This window comes from Cavia porcellus, unplaced genomic scaffold, assembly GCF_034190915.1.
Source record: "Cavia porcellus strain 051 isolate PalLab524CR breed Dunkin Hartley unplaced genomic scaffold, mCavPor4.1 scaffold_5, whole genome shotgun sequence".
In the NCBI taxonomy this organism is placed as follows: domain Eukaryota; kingdom Metazoa; phylum Chordata; class Mammalia; order Rodentia; family Caviidae; genus Cavia; species Cavia porcellus.
In genome coordinates this window covers 12,562,037-12,583,257 of record NW_026947488.1, presented here as the reverse complement: position 1 = coordinate 12,583,257, position 21,221 = coordinate 12,562,037, and the positions used below count along the sequence as shown (strand labels likewise).

The window sequence follows — 21,221 nt, the reverse complement described above, 5'->3', positions numbered from 1 at the left end:
CAGGTCTGTAAACGTAGGCATACACGAGGAAGTTAACTCTGCCACGTGTAGGTAAGTGCAGTGATAAACGGGCAAGTATGCAACTTAGTGAGTTCCCGTCGCAAACTTTTGAGCTGAGAATGTAGCTCAGTCCAAAGGCGTGTTTAAGCTTCAGTACCGGAAAGCAAGCAAGCAGGCAGGTGTGATGGTGCACACCTGTAATCCTCTGACGCTGAGGCTGAGGCTGAGGCAGAGAGGTTGCCACGAGTTCAAAGCCAACCTGAGTTACAGAGACTCTTTCAAAAGAAAGAAACAAAACCAGCAACATGGTTCAGGCGACACAGCAACAGGTAGCAGGTCTTGCTGCAGGCCCAGGACCCAGGACCCAAGCCCCGGTCTCCTTTGCTAATGAGTCCCTGGAGCCAGATTCTCAGGAACCCCTCCGCCAGGGGCTCAGTTCACCTGTTCATTGCAGACCACATCAGCGTTAGCCTTGAAAGTCCTGCGCTGTGGGCCCCCCTCAGTTTAAGGCAAACCTGGGCCCTGGTCCATCACCTTCACAAACCATCTGTTCCCCCATTACACTGCTCAGCTCTGCAACATTTTGTTTTTTCAGAGTCTCACTGTAACAGGAGGAAGAAACTCCCGCCCTACTAGATGACCAGTATGAATATGTTTTCTAAAATCAGAGTGAATTTTAGAAACAACAAAGGTTAAGAGCAGAAAATATTTATTGAGAGAAATACAGCTTCTGTCTGAGAGACAGAGGGGTCCCCAGTAGGTTGCCCAGGACCCCCAGCCTTCTCTAGGGATTTTATATAGAGCAACACCATAAGGTGAAGCAGGTCCAAAGTGGGGAAAAATGGGAATTCGCCAGGTGGGCATGAGATGGGACAGAACTATGGCCAACCAATGAGTATAACCGCTCCGGTAAGATTTGAAAGGATTTTGCCCTAAATGGGACGCTGCAGCGGTGGGAAGCTGGGAGGCGGAAGGTCACCTTCCCGCCCCTAGGCAATGTACCTCTGGTATGAAATAAATTCCAATGAGCTACCTGTGCATCAGTAATGCCCCTTAGGCTCCACCCCAAACCTAAGTTACATGTACGCCCCACGCCATGTGTCCGGCAGAGAGAAAGCCAGACTTCAGTGGTCGGGGGTTCTCTCTCCAGTTCTTGGAAGAAAGGCCACTTTTATTTCATATTTCTATCTTTTTAGCCGTGCCGAAAATTCTATCAGTTGGTTCCCTGAGCAGAACGGTGGGCAAGTGACTCCTGAGACCCTCCTAGGCTGAGTGCCCTGCCGACTCACGGACTGGACTGCATCCTGGACTAATCCCTCACTTCTCAACACTCGGGAACTGCTCATCTTGTTGCTGCTGGTTTGCAAACACCACCAGGCTAGTTCATTTACCGCAGCTGAGCTAATTTCTATCCAGATTACTCCGTGCTGGGCCGGGCCCACACCGGACTTTCTTTCTGGCCCTGGACTGTGGTAATGCTCTCATGTCCCTGGGGCAGCCCCGAGGCAGAGCCGTTACTGTACTCCACGGGGACTCCACTTGAGCCATTTGGTGATGATTAAAAAGCATAAGTTTTAGAACTCATTACCGTCAGTCTAAGAGGCCACGTGACGACTTGACCTGACTTAGGCCACGATCCGTTGGCTCACTTGACTGTGATTCGATCATGGGAAATACCTTTTCCTCTCCCCAAAAAACCACACCTTTGGGGTGCTTGGTTTGTAATCTGGGTACTCTTGGATTAAAGAAAACCATAAAAACTAAAAATCTTTTACTGCCAGGAGGCTTGGCCAAACTACCAATTTAAAGGCAGCCCGTGAGCCAGGCGTGGTGGCTCATGCCTGTAATCCCAGCACTCGGGAGGCTGAGGCAGGAGGATTGTTGTGAGTTAGAGACCAGCTTGGACTACAAAGTGAGCTCAAGGCCAGCCTGAACTGCATAGAGAGAGACCCTGTCTCAAAAAGACAAAAAAAAAAAAAACTTAAAAAAATAAAATAAAGGCAGCCCGTGGCCCAAAGAGGGGACGTTTGACCCCTCTATTCTCAAAAATTTATATGACTTTTGTTACACTGGCGACAAGTTAGCAGAAATTCTGTATGTACAAGCTTTCCTCACTCTAAGAACATGTTCTTTTCTCATTAAATCATGTACACCTGCTCAAATATTTTTAGCTAACTCTACTGCGCCACAGACTTTCCCCTGCTGTCCTCAAGACCGACTAGATGAGGTCCCGCATCTTTCGCCCACCCCCTCCTCCCCATCCCCCAGATCAAACCCCGCAGCCTTCTCAACTACAGATTTCTGCTCCTGCTACACCATTATGTCCTGCTGCACAGTCAGCTTCCCCTCCCTCTCCCGGGGCCCCTAATTCTCCTAAAACCTCTGAACACTCTCCCGGCGTCTCGGACCCCACTGTTAGCGCTCCTCCCCAGTCTCCGACCTCTCACTCCCTCCGCCACAACTATCTGTCCTGTCTGAGGAGTCTTTGTCTCTCTCCTGCATCAACATTTTCACCGCCTGCTCACTATACCAGGTCTCGGGCACTCCAGCCTTCGGCAGGCCACATGGTTGCTGCAGCTCGCGAGGGGGACAGCCGCCATTTTGAGACCCTCCATCATGTGGGTGCCGCCATCTTGGGACGGGTCTCACGGTCTTTTCAAGCAGTAGCTTACTTGTCAAAACAGGTAAGACAACACAGTAAAAGGATGGGCTCCAGCCCTCCTGACACAGGAAGCTAAGAAGTTTACATTAGGGCAATCTATTACAGTACACTCACCTCATCACCTATGTGACCTTATCTCACATAAGGTGCTCCCTGCCCTGATGACCCCTTTTCGCCTTCAACAGGTACACTTAGCTCTCTCTCAAGACCCTTGCAACTCTATTGCAACTAGTGGTCCTCTTAGTATAGCCACCTTACTTCCCACCTCAGAGGGCCATCCTCACCATGACTGTATGGAGTTTTTATAGATGACTCCCACCCCTTCCCCTCACATCAGTAGCACACCTCTCTCCTTGGCCTTTGACACATGGTTCATAGATGGCAGTTCAACAAACACAGACAACCAAAAGAAGGCAGGATACGCAATAGTTAACCAGTCACAAGTTATAGAGGCAAATCCACTGCCACCTGGACCTCTTCCCAGAGAGCAGAACTTATTGCCCTTACAAGGGCTCTTACACTAGCAAAGGACAAAGTCAGAAATATATACACTGGGGCTGGGGATTTAGCTCAGCAGCATAAGCACCTGCCTTGTAAGCAGGCAGTCATGAGTTCGATCCCTGGTACCAATAAAAAGGAAAAAGACAAAAAAAAAAAGAAAAGAAATATATACACTGACTCAAAGTATACATTTAGCATTTTACACTCTCATGCCTCTATCTGGCAAAAAAAGGGTTTTATCAACTCTCAGGGAACCCCCATCATTAATGCGCCTCTTATCCTTAAACTCCGAGAGGCACACTACTCCCAAAGCAGGCAGCAGTTATTCATTGCAGAGGACACCAGAATTCTGAAGCTCCTATTGCCCAATGCAATGCCTTTGCAGATTCACAGGCCTAGTTAGCTGCACAAAGGCCCTATCCTTCCCATCTTCTCCCATTAGTCCCAAACAGTCTACCTCAGCCTAATTATTCACCAGAGAAGCTACAGCTACTTCATAAACCAGGTTACACACAAAACACTCAGGGATGGATTTTCCAGAGGTCAAAACTTGTTCTCCCAGATCAGCAGGCCTTAGACATCAGCACTGACTTACACAACTGTTTCGACATAAGCTCACAGGCCCTATCCAAACTCTTAGCCCCGGTAGACACACACCCCTCTCTAAAGGCTATCATTCTTTTTTTTTTTTTTTTTTTTTTTTTTTGTCTTTTTCTTTTTATCGGTACCGGGGATCGAACTCACGACCGCCTGCTTGCAAGGCAGGTGCTTATGCCACTGAGCTAAATCCCCAGCCCCAAGGCTATCATTCTTCAGGTTACTCACACCTGTGATCTCTGTGCCAGGACCTCTCCTCAGGGACACACAGCACCCCCTTCCTTTCCTACCCATCAATTTCGAGGACACAATCCTGGTCAGGACTGGCAGATAGATTTTACACACATGCCCTGCCACAAAACTCTCAAATATCTTCTCACCTTTGTACCTTTTCAGGATGGATAGAAGCCTTTCCCACAACCAGGGAGAGACCTGATATAGTTACTAAAGTCCTATTACAGGAAATCATCCCAAGGTTTGGTCTACCTCAGGGTATTCAGTCAAATAATGGTCCTGCCTTTATTTCTCAGATCACTCAACAGGTAGCCTCAAGATTACACATCACCTGGTGCCTACACATCCCAAACCATCCACAGTCCTCAGGAAAAATAGAAAAGGCAAATGGCCTCATAAAGACACACCATACAAAGCTCACTTTAGAACTACACCAACCTTGGCCTCAGCTTCTGCCCTTAGCCTTAGCCAAGCTCAGGGAACTTCCCCGGGCTCCTACCTTTTTAAGTCCTTTTGAACTCATGTACAGCAGGCCATTCTTTTTTTAATTCATTTTTTTTCCAGTATTATAGTTTTCAGTTTTACTATACCTAATTCTTTTCTATCAATTTTATTTGTTTATTGATATATTCTATCCTTTCATCTGTACTGTCTATTGTTCCCTCTTTTTTCTTGAATGTAATTTTTTTTATTTTGAAAGTAGTAAAATACAACAGAACAAGACAGAATAAAGCCAACTGAGACTCTGTAGTGAAATTGGTACAAAACTTCACAGCAGGTTACTGGGATAGCAGTAATAGGTATAACAGTATTTTTAGTTAGCTTTACAATAGTTGTTCTTTCAATCACGTATATCAAAATAAAATGAAATACAGAACACTATAGAACTTATCAAAACAGAATATTGAATAGAAAAATACCATTAATCAGAATAAGGCAAAACAGTAATAAAAATATTTGCCTTCAAAGAGATGGTAGAAGGAAGTCCCCCTTATTTGCTATGGTCAGCCTGCCAGGAGATGCCCAGATTTCTGGTTCCCATTTGCTAATGGGGGGGGGGGGACAGGGGAGTGGGGTAGGGGAAGTGGGATGTTTGACTAGACCAAGCACCAGTAGTTCACTACTGCTTAGCAGGGAGGCAGGCTGCCTGCTTGGTTTCCCAGGGCCCTAAGTTCCAGCATGGCGCGGATCTCAGGAGACACTGGTGGTTCTCCCTCTGGAAGGGCCACAGTTGGCAGGCCATTCTTACTCCACAATCTTCCTCCTCCCCAAAGTCTCCCTCCTCTCATTAACTATATCCCAGTCCTCTCCTTCCTCTGACACTTGTTCCGACAACATGCTGATCTCTGCCTTCCTCAACCCTCTGGAGGGGCCAAACCAGATCCTTCCAGATCCCCAGGAGATCTAATTTATCTCAAATGTTCTAAATCCACAGGACTACAGCCAAGGTGGAGCAGCCCCTACCTGGTCTGCTTGACAACCTGTACAGCAAAGTTGCTGGACTCCCATCCTGGTTTCACATCACTCAGGCTAAGTGGTGCCCTCCCACCCTAAATCTGATCATTCTGAGTGGTCATCTCATCTGCTGTCGCCCACCTGTCTCCTGTTCACAAAGGCCCCCACAGCCACAACTCTCAGGCTAAGTCATGTTTTGTTATCCAATTTGGTTCCTAATTCCTTACATTCTATTAATGATTCTTTTTACAGCAGGACTCTTTAACAGTCTTTCCTAAAGACTCCCACATCATGCATACCAGAGACAAGCCTTACCTTCCTACCCTCTTAACTTTTACCCTTTCAGATGGGGGAGTAATCACCTCTCATAACCCCACACTTATTTTTTAGAATTCTACCTCACTATGGCAATGATTCTACCTCAACATAGTCCTGAAATAATGACATGTCTAAATCAAAGGCACCTTTCCTTCTACCTCACCTGGGTCCTTAAATATGATAGTGGCCTGCCTCCTCATAACACCTTATCTCTTTGTTTTTCCAGTCTAACATGCAGGCATTCACCAGTGATAAAGTTGTCCTGGCTAAAACACCTGGCACCAGCTTCTGCATGGGCATCAACCATCATCCCGTTGACCCTCCTAAACCCCCAATATGGTGCCCCTATCAGCAGGAAATAGAAAAAAAAAGAAAAACTTCACCCTTTTTGCTAATAATAAAAAGAAGGGAATGAAAGGATTTTGCCCTAAAGGGGACGCTGCAGTGGTGGGAGGTTGGGAGGCTGAAGGTCACCTTCCCTGCCCCTAAGCAATTTACCTGTGGTGTGAAATAAATTCCAGTGAGCTACCTGTGCATCAGTAATGCCCCTTAGGCTCCAGCCCAAACCTGTTACATGTATGCCCCCATACCACGTGTCCCACAGAGAGAAAGCCAGACCTCAGTGGCCAGGGGTTCTTTTTCTGTATTCTTGGAATAAAAGTCACTTTTATTTCATATTTCTATCTTTTTAGTAGCATCTAAAATTCTATCAAGATTCATTAAATTGGGATCCAATATGAAAACGAGGCAGTTAGCAAGTGGCAACAGGGCCTTTGCCTGTAGGGCGTTGGATTAGTAGCTTCTGACTTCCTCAAACTGTTCAAAACCTATTTAGAATATCAATCCCTGATGTTTATCCTTAGGATGTGGCTGCATTTGTTTTGTCTTTCATCTTGAGATCTGGCCTGAAATGAAGCAGGAGATTGTTTTTTTTCCCCCAGTTACAAGGTATCTGAGCAATCTTCTTGCCTCAGCTTCCTGAGTGCTGGGATTATAAGTATGAGCGACCATGTCTGGCTCCAGATCTACACAGATTAATAAAATCTTCTGGGATTTTTTGTTGTTGTTGTTGTTTATTTTTGAGACAGAGTCTCAGTTTGTAGATCAGGCTGACTTTGAACTCACTATGCAGCCCAGGCTGGCCTCAAACTCAAGGCCACCCTCCTGCCTCAGTCTCCCAAATCCCTGGCAGCAAATCCTTTGTTTTAGAAGCTAAAGACACAGCAGCAAACCAACATGGACCAAATGCTTTGTCCTGGACTTGAGGAATCACCAATTGTATCTACTGTGTTTATTTAACCCCTGGTCATTACATAAGGTACCTTCAGCCTCTTTTCATTCTGACAAGTGCCGCCCTGTTTATCTGTATGTAGATGCCCATCCAACACCAGTGAGCTGTTCACAGCAGCACTGTCCAGCAGAACTGTCTTCAGTGATGGAACATTCTGGATCTACTCTGTCTACTGCGACCTAGAAATATGGGTGATGAGACTGAAGTCTTCAACTTCTAATTTTTTTTGTTTGCAACACTGATGATTAAACCACACTGATCCCAGTGCTCCCAGAGTGCTGAGTTAAGTATTCACCACGACACCCTGCTGTTTAATTTAAATGTATTTAAATTCACATAGCCACAAGTATTGCACAGCACAACCCTGAAATCTTGAAAACAGAAAAGGTAAATTAAAATTTTAAATCTAACAATTATAAGCAAACTGTCCAATAAGGTTGTATTAGTAATCTGTTGCTACATAACAAGTTACCCCAAAACTTTTTTTTTTGAGAGAGAGAGAGATACGGTCTCTCCATGCAGTCCAAACTAGTCGTGCAGCAGTCCTCCTGCCTCAGCTTGCTATGTGCTGGGACACAGCCACTATGCCTGTGGCTCCTTACACAATAGGAATTATTGTCTCAGTTCCTGTGGGTGAAGAATGCGAGCATAAGGTGGCTGAACCCTGTTTTTATGTTCCCGTTAAAGTGTAATCTCTGAAAAAAAAAAAAAAAAAAAAGTGTAATCTATGGTGGCTTAACCGAAGAGGAACCCTCTTGAAGATCAGGTTGTTAGCAGAACCAATAGCCTTAGGGTTGTGGAGACGCCGGAAGTCCCGCCCTCCAGAAACCACGCCCCCGAGCTCAGGCCCCGCCCCCGAGCTCTTTATCCTGGGCGGACGTTGGCCGACAGTCCACGGCGGTAAGATGGCGTCGGTGGCGGAGACGGCCTGGGCTGGCCTCAAGGATCTGGTGGGGCCCATGTTGATGCCCGACCCCGTGGCCCGCTTCACGTGCCCTGTGTGCTTGGAAGTGTACGAGAAGCCGATGCAGGTGCCCTGCGGACACATGTAAGTGGCGAGCCGGGGTGGAGGGGACGCCTGTCCGGGTTGAAATGGAGCCGGGCCGGTCTGAGGCGGGGGCGAGAGAACCGACGGCCGTGGGGCCTCCCCTCTCCGCCCGGTTTTCCCGACGCCGAGCGAGCCGGCGCGCCGTCCCGGCCCTGGGCCGCAGGCGCCCGCCGTGTTGGGCTCCTCGACAGCGACCGCGGAGTCGCAGCGGCCCGCGGCCAGGCGGGGTCCGGGGTCCGCCCTGGCGCAGCCACGGTTCCCCTCGAATTGCCCGAGTGTCGCAGCCTTAAGTGTGGCCCACGGGCGCCCGTGTCAGCTATGGTGAGTGTTTCCAGTGCAGTGAAGTTGGAGAAACACATAACAAGGCTGAGGAACAAAGGGCAGTTCCTTCCGCAGCCCGGCTTGGACGCGGAAGGGCGCGGGGGTGGCGGGTAGGGATCCTGGCGCTGCTGCTGCGGCTTCCTGGCGTACGAGGCCGGTTTCCTTCTGGTTTTGATGGCCTGCACCCTGTTAGCGAGCGGACCAAGTGTGACAATGAAAGGTGTAACCGGGGCCGCCACAGGCCCTGGGCTGCCAGGTGCTTTGAGGTTGAGGGGATTGAAATAAGAAACCTTGCGCGCGCGCACACACACACACACACACACACACACACACACACACACACAAGAAACCTTGCGTCGACACACACACACACACACACACATAAGAAACCTTGCGTCGACACACACACACACACACACACACACACACACACACACAGCCGAAAGATCATAAGGATGTGACCTTTTATCTCGGAGTTAACATTTTCTCCGTGGCCATCCTCGATGTTTGTCGTGGGCATCTCTTTGGCATAGGCCTTGGGAGCCCGTTTGCCCATCAGCAGACATAGTAGGCACTTGTTGGGACCCAGGGCGTTATTCCCTCAGGTGTCTCTGTTGCAAGATCAGGGAGGGTGTTGGCGGCCTACCCAGGTGGATAAACTCGGGACAGGCTTTTCAGATGCCTAATTCAGCCCAGCTGAACCAAAGGCACCTATTTTGTTAACCCAGCCAACGCTGCTTGCCACTGGCGAGGGCTCCGCAGCCACTGGCTGCACACAAGTGTCTGTCGCTTGCTGCTTCAGGTACACGAAGCTCTTCGAGCTTCAGACTACTTCTCTGCAGGTCGGTTACTCTGGACCTTCCCACCGCCCCATCTTTACCTCTCACTAACCCCTCTCAAACTTCAAGTCCCGGGTTAAATTATCTTCCTCTGTTCTCTCCCTGGAGCTTCCTTTACCTTTTCCTTTCATGGAGCAGTACTTAGGGTTCACAAGGGCAATGAGGACCATTTCTTTTGGCCCCTCATTGTATCACACTGTCTGCACCCTATATTCCAGCTGTCCACTCGACCAAATGCCCCCTCTCCAGCACATTGTTGGGTCAGGTAAGGTGATTCTGCCCTCAGAGTTTACAGTCCAGCGAATTGTTGACAAATAAGTACTAATCAAGTTTAAGCAGTTGTGCAAGTGCACTGTGCACTGGGAGGATTTGAGGGGTCAGCGAGGCTCTGTGTGGGTGGGTATTAACGTCTGAACAGGCAGTGGGCTCAGCATGCCTTGGTTTCTCATTAGAGCTCAGAGCTCCGAGTGTTCAGTTCCCTTCTGAGGACAGATGGAGGCTCCTTGATACAGGCAGGAGAAATCTTCCTTAGCTCCAGCCAAGTGCTTTGTGCTCTACCTACTTGATTTTTAACTCTTGTGCTTGGAAACTTGAGCATCATGGCAGATGTGGGTGAGACACTGGATTTTTTTTAAAACTTTAATTCAAGCCCTGAATGTTTGTATTTACCTTGAAAAATAAAACTGGAGAAAGGCTGGTGGCTAACTGCCCAAGACAGGAAGTTTCTGCACAGACAGCACTCTTGACAAGGTAGAGTTTCTAGAAGGCTGAAGGAGAACCATTAGGAGGAAATAGAAACTGAAACCCATCGAAGCAGTTTAAAAGCAGACTTGCTGAAGCAGGACATGGTGGCACATTTCTGTAATTCCACACCCTGAGAGGCTGAGGCAGAAGGATCCTACCCTGAGGACTTAGTGAGACCTTGTCTCAAAATTAAAAATGGAGAAATAAAAAGGGCTGGGGTGTAGTCAGTGCAGATACTCTAGGTTGGATCCTGAGTGGCCCCCTAATGGAGGGAGGACTTGTTTGGCTGTAACTCAAGACATAACGGGGCTTCTGAACATTTTGATAGGCCAGTTGTGCCACATAGTAATCACTGAGTTGCTGCTGCTGCCCACACGCAGCCCGCCAGAGGCTGCACAGCAATGGCCCCCCCCCCCAGGCTTTGCTTCCTGCCCCGGCCCCACCCACCTCACCACCTGTCTTTGTAGGGTCTGCTCCCCGCCCCTTCCCTTCCCCCCACAGCCCCTCGGGGCTTCCTCTCTGCCCTTCAGACACTCCTTTGCAGTTGGCATCACGTCTTTGTGGAACGTTTTGCTTTCAGATCTTTGTCATCCTAATCAGGTCTCAGTATTAAAATGGCACCTGTTTCTAGACAGCCAGTCTGTTGCCTTGCTTCATATGTCACTATGAGATGAACATGCAGTGTACTGTATTCTAGAATGTACCATTATGAACACAATGACTTTGTTTCCTTTCTACTTTGCTCTCAGAAGTAAGTGAATAGGCCCTGTCACCTCCCAGCCTAGTTGGAATTTTGCCTAGCAGCACTGACATCTAGTTTAATGACAAAGAGGAAAGAAATTCCTAAGAGATAGGAAAACAGTCATCAAGTTTGCAGAAGATTGCCTTTGATTATGTGTCCTGAGTTTTTGGACAGATTTTGTTAATCCTGCCTTAAAATCTTAGCATTTGGAGACAGGTGTGGTGGGACAGGCCTTTCAAATAGTTCCAGCTATTTGAAAGTTGAGTTGGGAGGATCACTTGAGCCACAAATTTGAAACTTTCGGGTGTAGTGGCCATGCCTACAAGCCCAGCATGGAGGAAGCTGAGACAGGCTGATCACTTACTTAGTTGAAGGCCATCCTGAAGTATGTGTCTCAAAAAGCCAAAACAGAAGAAAAGTTGAAAAATCTACCAGGTTAAGTAGCTGATAGTTTTTTCATGTTTTGTGATCATTCTTTCTGTGTACTCGGTCTCAGGGTCACCACCTGCCTAGAAACATAATCTTTGGCTTTTCCAAATTGGGAAGTTACTAAACCGTATTGACTGCCTCTGAACCATTTCCTGAGTTCATTCTCATTTTCCTCAGCAGTGCTTTGCATCTCTTGTCTTCATCTATCATTAATCTTTTTTTTTTTTCTTACCACCTGTCCTAAAAAACAAACAGTTTTGTCCAGGTTCACCAGGGTTATTTTTGTGAAACTTGGATTTGGTCTTGGTGCCCCATCGTGAACATGCCTCTGGCTCAGCCTGCGGTTGTAGCTCAGTAGTAGAACTTTTGCCTAGCCTGTGAGAGCCATGGGTTCAACTCCCAGTAATAAATAAAATCTTGTGTCTCCCTACTGCTTAAGAGGAAGTCTCTCTCAAGTATGTTATAAATTTCAAGTGTTAAAGACCTAAAATAAGCCCTCCCTTTGTCTGCAGGTGAATTCTTTCAGAGGCTAAGGTAGAGATTGCCTGAAGGATTACCAGCCCTGTTCTTTGGTTGTAACTAGCTGCCCTCCTTTATTTTCCCATAGTACTTTGCTTTTACCCCTAATGGTAGCAGTTCCCATTGTGCTGTTTTTTTTTTTTTTTTTTTTTTTTTTTTTGCGGTACTGGGGATTGAACTCACGACCTCACGCTTGCCAGGCAGGCGCTTATGCTGCTGAGCTGAATCCCCAGCCCTATTGTGCATTTTATATGTGCTACACATTGTAGGAAGACTCTGCTAGACATAATCTGTCTCCAACAATCCTGGAGGTAGAAACCTGTCTGTTTCGCAGAGAAAACTGACCCGCCAAAGATGCCTCAGTGGCAGACGGTAAAATATGGGCCCCTAGCCGTGATGTCTTTCTCTAGATCATGCAGAAATGTAGTCTGCATTTATTTCTGATGGATCCAGGTGTTTTTCTCAGTCCCTCTCTACGCACCCACCCCATTGCAATTTTTCTGTCCTAGAAGGGTTGAATTGGGAATAGGGAATGAGCTTTTAATCCATTATTCATTGATGTCTTTTTAAAAGTTGATCCCCATTTGTCATCTTGTCTCCACGATGCATGACGGAAGTTCTCTGTGTGTCTTGTTCTAGCTTTTGCTCTGCATGCCTGCAGGAATGTCTGAAGCCGAAGAAACCTGTCTGTGGGGTGTGTCGCAGCGCTCTGGCACCTGGCGTCCGAGCTGTGGAGCTCGAGCGGCAGATCGAGAGCACGGGGACTACTTGCCATGGCTGCCGTAAGAACGTATGTGGGAGTACCGTACAGAGCCCGTGTCTTGGTGGAGACGAGGGGTAAAGCCGTGGCCACATCACCTCTGAAGTTGGAGCATGACTAGGAGACTGACTAATAGCACTTTTGCATGCCTGGATCTGTGGGGACAGCCCTGCTCTTTGCATCTTTGTAACCTCACTGGTTTGGGGTTTTTTTTTTTTTAATGAGGTAGTTTAGGCTGTTGTATATTTGGCTATGAAAGCCATGTAGATCACTTACCCTAGTTTTTTTTTTTGTTTTTTTTTTTTTTTTTTTTTTGGTCTTTTCCCTTTTTACCGGTACCGGGGATCGAACTCACAACTGCCTGCTTGCAAGGCAGGCACTTATGCCGCTGAGCTAAATCCCCAGCCCCCCCTATTTTTTCCTGTAATCAGTTTTTCAAAATATCATGATTTTTAAAGAATATCAAATTAGTAACTCAGGTTTTTATTTGCCGCATGAAGTAGGAAGGGAGTCTTCATAATCCACGTCACTAGGTGGATAAAATCTAATGGTTCAAGCTGGGTATGGTTAGCACCTGTAATCCCAGCCCTGGGGAGGCTGAGGCGAGGGAACAGCTGAGAGTTTGTGACCAGGGTGGGTTACGTAGTGAGTTTAAGGCCAGCCTGGACTCACTGAGGCCGTCTCAAACCACAAGAAAAAAAATTTGTTTGGTTCCATTTTTTAGTACTTGGCAGGGAGGAACCATGTATAAAAGTTAATGTGCAATCGTAGCAATTTCTAACATGTGAAAAGTACCCATTGTAAAACTGTTAGAGTCAAGTGTAACTGCTGCTAGAAAGGAAAATTACTGACTTCTATTTTAAGAAATGTATATCGCCTCATTGATTTTTTTCAGTCATGGTAATGTTACTAATTCCAGACCATACAAAAATATAAAGTACTGTAGGCTTGTTCTCCTGAGATGATTACTTCAAAAGTAGTTCCATTTAGAAGGCTGCCTAGCATCTTCTAGTCTTTGGTAAATGGATATAAAGGTATTAGCAAACGTAATTTAAAAAAAAAACAAAACTAATGGGATCTTTCTGGGGTTTATTTGAGACATTCTGAAGTTCAGGCTGGCCTTTAACTCTGTAGCCAAACTTGGAGTAACCCTGCCCCAAATTTCCGAGAGCTGGGGTTAGGCTTGTGTCACAACACCCAACCTAATGGGATCATGTTATACATATTTCTTGTGCTTTTTCCACTTCTGAAGATTCTGTCTCACTGACTTATTGGACAGCTTTCTGTGGCAGGTTCATTGTTTACCACTGCCATGGGAGTGGCCACAGCACAGATATGCATTGCCTCCTCCTTCCGTTCACAGTGAGTTAGCGTTAGGGGCGCCCAGCGGAGCTTTTGCAGTGCGGAGTAAGGCTGCTTCCCATCCTGTGTATTGGGGGCACCTTGGTTAGTGCTTAAGGTCGACAAGTTCATGAGCCCGAGGTAAGACAGTTATCAAGGTAAGCCACAGCTTAGGTAATAAGATTTTTTTTCTTAGCTTCTTTTACTTAGAAACTATTCTTTTTGGGGAGATCAAGCTTACGACCTTGCTTTTGCCAGGCAGGTGCTTGTGCTAATGAGCGAAATCCCTGGCCCTAGAAATTTAAGAGAGATTTCCTATTGCTTCATCCTTGCATGCGTGGTGTTCTCACCCCTACCCCTGCCCTATGTTTTTTTTTTTTTTCTTCATTTCAATGATTATTGACCAGGCAAGGACAAGGTCTTGAGTGCCAAAACAAAAAAGATTAGTGATTGTTGGAAGCCTGGTATGTTGGTGCACTCCCGTAATCCCAGCACTTGGAGGGTGAGGGAGGAGGAGTGCTGTAAGTTCAAGACCTTGCCTCAAAAAAATCAGTGATTTTAGTGTGGCACACCTCAAAATTATTTTTCTCTTTCTCCCCCTGTCTTCATTCCTTACACTTTTTAAGAACACCTAAGATGGGAAAAGAAAAGAGCATATCTGAGCTGGCATGTACCTTAGCAGGAGAGCTTGACCAGTGTGTCTGACCCGAGTCCTGTCCCAGAGCAGCAAAAGTGTCAGCATGTGCTTTGCGTGTGTGAGGTCCTGCATTCAGTTCCCATCTTTGCATAGAGATCATGCATGATAATAGTGCACACCAGTAATCCCAAAATTTTGGGAAGCTGAGGCAGGAAGATTACTAGCCCAGCCTGGGCAACTTAGCAAGATCCTGTCTTGAAAAATAAAGATCGAGGGCCAAGGATTTAGCTCAGCAGCATAAGCACCTGCCTTGCAAGTGTGCAATTGTGAGTTTGATCCCCAGTACCGAAAACAAATTTAAATAAAAATAAAGGTTGAATAAGAAATATGGCTCAGTATGGGTCAAGGAATATGGCTCAGCATGAAGACCTTGGCTCCTACCCCAGCCCTGCAGAGGTGAGAGGGTGGAGAGCACCTGTGGTGAAACACTGTTTCTCCATCTGACTTTCTGTAGCACATTGTAGATTTTATATGACCTAATTCAGGTTTCAGTTTCTTCAGCATCATCAGTTAATCCCTGTATAGTAGTACCTGCCTATAATCCCATTTAGTTACACTGAGAACAAAAGGTTGAGGTTGCAAGGTCAGACTGCATAACTTAGTCTCAGGATAAAATTTTCTGTCTCAAGATAAAGTTTTTAAATTTTTATTATTTACTTACTGGTACCTGAGATCACAACCTTGCCCTTGCAAGGCAGGTACTTTGTAGCTGAGCTAAATCCCCAACCCTCAAGATAGTTTTTAAAAGGCTGGGAAGCTGGGTGTGGTGGTGCACATCTATAATCCCAGCATTCAGGAGACTGAAGTGGGAGGATTATTGTTGCCTGGGTTACAAAGTGAGCTCATGGCCCACCTAACTGCTTGGTGAGACCCTGTCTCAAAAAGGTTAAGAAAAAAAAAAGGCTGGGAATGTGGCTTAGGCATAGGACACTTGACTAGCATTTTTGATCTGGATTCAACTCTCTAGTCCCTACCCCCTTCATTCATCCTAAACATTCTTTTTTTTTTTTTGCCGGTACCGGGGATCGAACTCACAACCGCCTGCTTGCAAGGCAGGTGCTTATGCCGCTGAGCTAAATCCCCAGCACCCCCCTTCATTCATCCTAACCTCGTGCTTTATACTTTGTTTGGTTAGGGTTACTAACCTGTGTCCCTGTTACCTCACTGATTAGTTTTCAGTGCCAGACGTGGTGAAATGTGGCTGTTGGCTTGCTGGAAGGTTAGTCTAAATGCAAGACAGAAAACAATTAGGAGCAAGTCTGTACATGGAGAGCATATCTTGAGTGGAGCAGGTCTCTAAGAGGAAGTAGATGTGATTTGGCCTAGTAAAGTGTTAGCCTTGCCGTTAGTGGACAGTGTACAGAACTCAGGGTCTCACCCCACTGGGGTGGTTAGGAATACGGTGAGACTGTCACTTAGGGTGGTGTAGATTGCCCTTGTTTTAGGACTCTGCCTGGTAAAAGATTTCCACTAACTTGAGGGTTCTGATTCTTCCTTTTCAAGTTCTTCCTGTCTAAGATCCGGGCTCATGTGGCCACCTGCTCCAAATACCAGAATTACATCATGGAGGGTGTAAAGGCTGCCAGGATGAACCCATCTTTTCAGCCAAGGTAAACGACTGTCACCTTCTTCCTGAAGTTCACTTTCTGGGTACCATGTGTCCCTCGAGGGCTGAGGCGTACTGGTTTGGAAAAGTAGAGGGGTAAATGTTAATGCTGGTCAGAGCTGGTACAGGTTGGTGTAGATGTGGTGTTACTTCCAGTGTTAGCAGCGCTGTTGTCCGCCACACGTGACCTGGTTCTGTGGAGATGGTGAGAGTCCTGGCCTTGCTCCAGTTGGGGTACACCAGAGGAGTTGCCTGGGAGTGGTCTCAGAGTCTCTCTTTGTTTTCCAGGAACGTCCCAAATCGTTACACCTTTCCTTGCCCTTACTGTCCCGAGAAGAACTTTGATCAGGAAGGACTTGTGGAGCACTGCAAGGTAGCTCACAGCACGGATCCCAAGTCTGTGGTAAGAGGGACTTTCACTTTTAATTGGAAAAAAATTAAATTTACAGAGAAATTGTAGGAACAGTGCAGTGAACTCCCATGTACTCGTCTTCATCTGGATTCACAAATTAACAGCTTGCCGTTTTTGCTTAGCCATATTCTATATATAGTATGTACACCCCCTTTTTTTTTTTTTTTTTTTTTTTTTTGAGATGATGTCTCACTATACAGTTTAGGCTGGCCTTGAACTCAAAACTCACTTTGTAGCTTAGGCTGGCCTCTAACTTCCTACCTCAGCTTACCAAACCTTTTGGCATAAGTTACAGAGATCATGACCCTTTGTCACCACCTAAATATGTCAGTGTATATCAATGTATATCTTTTATTTAGGTACCAGGGATTGAACTCGTGACCTCACGCTTGCTAGTCAGGCGCTTACGTTGTTGAACTAAATCTCTGGCCCTTAATGTCTATCTTTAGAACAATTTTTATTTTCTAGAGTAGGAAAATGTAATGGGAAGTAGGAATAGCTCCTGAGAGACAGGAGAGGTTCTGAATGAGTTGCCCAGGAACATTTTCTTTAAACATTAGGTTTTAGGGCCGAGGGTTTAGCTCATTGGTGTAAGTGTCTGCTTGGCAAACTTGAGGTCGTGAGTTCAATCCCTGGTACTAAAAAAAGAGAGAAGGTCAGATTTTGTGGGGGCTGGGGATATAATATAGCTCAGCAGCATAGCACCTGCCTGGCAAGTGCAAGGTCCTACGTTTAATTGCTGGTACAAAAACGGGGGGGGGGGGGCTGGGGATTTAGCTCAGCGGCATAAGCACTTGCCTTGCAAATGTGTGGTCGTGAGTTCGATCCCCAGTATAGTTTTTTAATTTTTATTATTTACTTACGGTACCTGAGATCACAACCTTGTACTTGCAAGGCAGGTACTTTGTAGCTGAGCTAAATCCCCAACCCTCAAGATAGGGCTATGGGGATTGAACTCATGACCTTGAACTTGCCAGGCAGGTGCTTATGCAGCTGAGCTAAATCCCTGGCTCTTTTGCCTTTATATCATTTTTTTTTTTTTTTTTGCTTGCTGGACATGGTGAGATACAGCTAGAATCCCAGCACTCCAGGAGGTTGAAGCAGGAGGGATCACCTTGAGTTTGAGGCCAGCACAAACTATAACAAGACCCTATCTTAACAAATTAGTTTTTGTGCTTATGTGTGTGTTTAATTTCCAGCGCTGAAGACCAGATGCAAGGTCTTGCACATACCAAACAGTGGTCTACCACTGAGCTCTGTCCTCAGCCCTGTGTATGAGAGCCTCAGATTATTTAGGTTAATTTGGTCAGGAATTGTTTGTACTCCCAGTTTTGCTAGCCATTCATTGTTCAGCTGCTCTGCAGCTGGGTTTCACCTCTCGGCGGCCTCCTCCCCTGACCTGTGCGATGGCTCTGGTTTGGCCTTTGTCCTTCTGCCCCTCTGTTCAGCTCCTCTATGGAAGAGCTCCTTGGCTTGAAGCTTTCTTCTGCCTTCCCTCAGGCCTGTCTTTACCTGTTTGAACTCCATGGCATGCCTTCCGCCCTTCCACACCAGTCTTCGTCCACCCCACTGTTTCCCTTGTAGCTGCAGGGGGTCCCAGGTCCAAGCTGGGGTGCTGTATCCTCTTCTCTCTGCATGACTCTTCCACCCCAGTTGGTCTAGCCATTTGCTTGATGCCACCACCTATCACCCAGCCTTCAAAGCCAAGTTAGCCTTTGCTATGAGACCATTGTGGCCTCACCCTGTCATGTGAGCATTACTGCACATAGGCTTTGTTTTCCCCCACATGTGATTGTTTGCTTGGTTTTCCTGGTGCTTTTTGGCCATCTTCAGTGCTGCTTGCAAGGCCCTGTTCTGGGCTTCCACAGATCTGACCCTCGCTTACACCAGTGGGGCTTGTGGCTAGAGCCAGGAGAGTGCAGTGTCTTCTGGGATGCTGATGGGTGCGGGAAGGAGTAAGTAGGCCTAGTCGGGGGGTCAGAAAAAGGGTTCTGGCAGGGGTCCAGGCTCCGGCCTCAGAAGGCTGGAGCCGGTTCAGCATCAGCCCCCTGAGACCTCCTCAATTCTTTGTTGGAAGGTTTGTCCGATCTGTGCTTCGATGCCCTGGGGAGACCCCAACTACCGCAGCGCCAACTTCATAGAGCACATCCAGCGCCGCCACCAGTTTTCGTACGACACTTTTGTGGTGAGTCTGATTCCTCCCCGGGGACACAGCAGGTGTTGGTTGTCTCAACAGGGGAGTTAGAGGCCCAGCAGCTCAGCCTGTCACTCATGTGCAGGCTTCCAGTCCCTCAGCATCCTCTCTGCAGTGTTTGCTCTTGGCAGAGGGGTAGCCAGAGTGCCTGAAGGGGATTTGAGGCCCGTGGTGGTACACACCTGCACTGGCAGCACTCCGGGAGGCTGAAGCAGGATTGCAGGTTTGCTGGAATCTTAGCAAGACCTTGTCTCAAAAAAAGAAGTCTGGGGATATATATATATATATATCTCAGGAGAAGACCTGCTGCCTGGGCCCACCAGCACGGTGGGGGAAGTGTTTTCAGTAAAGATGAGGCTGCTGGCAGAGGGGAGGTCATTTGCCCGGTTACATAGTTAGCTGTTGTGCTCCTACCCCGGGGTGAGCCTTTGCCCCTGAACCGCTGCTGAGACGGGATGTCTGTCACCCTCAGGATTACGAAGTGGATGAAGAGGACATGATGAACCAGGTGTTGCGGCGCTCCATCACCGACCAGTGAGCAGCGGTCTCTGTCCTTCCCGTGCTCTAGAGCCTCCATTATATGTTAAAGTGTGAAACCTTTGACTCCTGCTCCTTAACTGTACACACCCCTGGAATTGGCCACGCTGTTGGGACAGTCACTTTGATGGGCATCGAGTCTCTGCTGTCCATTGGCTGTGGCCAAAGTTGTCTTCCTCCCTGTTAACCTTGTTTGTCACTTGACTCTCAGTCTCATGGGCTCTCAGCTACTTCTGGGAGCTCCCGCTTCCTCTTGTGGAAGGCAGTGCAGCTCTCCACATCTTCCTGTTCTCCTGTCATGCCTGCTCTCCCCCCCCCCCCCCCCCCCCCCGCCTACTGTTAATCTCTCAGGTCCTCGGCCAGCTGGGACCTTTGCCACATCACGGATAGCACAAACGGCCCCTAACCCCAGTCCCAGGTTACATAGCATCGCAGAGGACGGGCTGGGCAGATGTCCCTGGTGTCCCTGTCCACCCCTCCATCCCTCTGTTGCTAGGCCGCGGCACCTACCTGCATAGCGGCAGCTGCCCTCTTGAGGTGGATGTTCTAACTTTCACATGATCTGATACCAGAAGTTTTATTAGTGATCTTTTCCTAAGACCTGCAGATCCTTAGAATGGACTAGTTCATCTTAAATGCTGCACGGTGCCTTTATTAGAGCCAGGTACGCCTGTTCTCAGTGCGGCGTGGGTAGCTGAGCAGGGTTCAGGTGTACTCTTCCGGCAGCGGCAGGTGCAGGGTCAGCTAGGCAGTGAGAGCATCGTCTGTGATCGTCAGGTGAGGATGTGTTTTCAGGGGGCCGAGTCCTGCCTGCTTCTGTTTGGGAGCTTGCATACATGCTTGCTGGAGCACGAGAAGGGTAACTAAGGAGGCGATTTTATTTTCTACTTGGTAACTTAGATGAGCATTACTTTCCTGTCACACATGCTTTCCTTATGGCACTGGTTTCCATGTCAGCCAGAGAGGCTGCTGTTTGCCCTGTCCTGTCTGACAAGCCCGCAGCGGGAGGCAGCATCTGGTGAGGCGTTGAAGTTACACATGTTTCATGATTGTCAAGCTGTCAGTCTAAGGCTTGTGATTTAAGTGGATTTAAGTCATTCTCTCCTGTCACACTTCGCTAGCCTGAAAGGCGGTGTTTCTGATCCAAGGTTCAGGTGGAGGCTTGGACCCTCCCTCCCCACCAAGAAGGAACTTGCTGCAGGTGGCGGGTAACCAGCAAAGACAGGGCCATTTGGCGATGCACTTTGATGTGTTTCACTGGAGAGAGTGTTACGTCAGCTGCGTCACTGTCACTTCTGGAAAAGTTGACCGCCCTCCCTGAGCTGTGACCATCTAAGCACTGTGGAGGGAAGTTTGTGCAGACACGTTTTAGGCAGCTGAGAAGCGTGTCCATCTCACTGGCAGGACCAAGAGACTTAATTGCTTAAGTGCACTTCATGTATTTCTTAAAAGAACTTTCCAGAGGCGAGATTTGTTATGCTCTTGAGTTTTGAAAGGTGAAATATAAATAAATTTGATAACTTATCCAAGCAGCAAGCTGTGGCACCTGTGTTCATTTGCCATTTCCTGGGGTCTAACCCTGGATGCCTACTTTGAGCCCCTGCTGTCCCAAGTTCACCTATTGTCACAGCTCTGCCCCTTGCCAGCTGTGCTCTGGCAAGTGCGTCCAGGGCCAGCCAGTGTTCACATTCGGAGGCTCTGGGGACTCAAGGACTGACTTGTTGAGGTGCAGAAGCAGCAGCTCCCCTGGGGCTGGTAGGGCGGGGGTTGCACCCAGCTCAGCCCGGGGGCCGGCGGGGCAGGTTTGAGCTTTGTACTCGGCGCTTTGCTGCTGCTCATATCTGGCAGTACTGCGCCATGGATGCAGGTTTCTTCCCTGTGCCAGGTGACCCCGGGGTGGGGTGTGCAGGGCACTGCTGCTGCTGCTGCTGCTGTGCCCATCCTGGGCTTCTGCATTGTGCTCTGGTCCCATAG

The 21,221-nt window shown here is 47.7% G+C and overlaps 1 protein-coding gene across 1 annotated transcript; it reads left to right on the top strand.

Moving 5' to 3' along the window:
• Positions 1 to 7,898: 7,898 nt before the first annotated feature.
• On the top strand, positions 7,899 to 20,779 carry Rnf114 (ring finger protein 114). Its single transcript, XM_003467720.5, has 6 exons — positions 7,899 to 8,106; positions 12,340 to 12,490; positions 16,002 to 16,108; positions 16,393 to 16,507; positions 18,594 to 18,701; positions 19,183 to 20,779. The coding sequence occupies exons 1-6, from the start codon at positions 7,964 to 7,966 to the stop codon at positions 19,246 to 19,248; spliced, it is 690 nt and encodes a 229-aa protein (XP_003467768.1). The 5' UTR covers positions 7,899 to 7,963; the 3' UTR covers positions 19,249 to 20,779.
• The last annotated feature ends 442 nt before the right edge of the window (positions 20,780 to 21,221 follow it).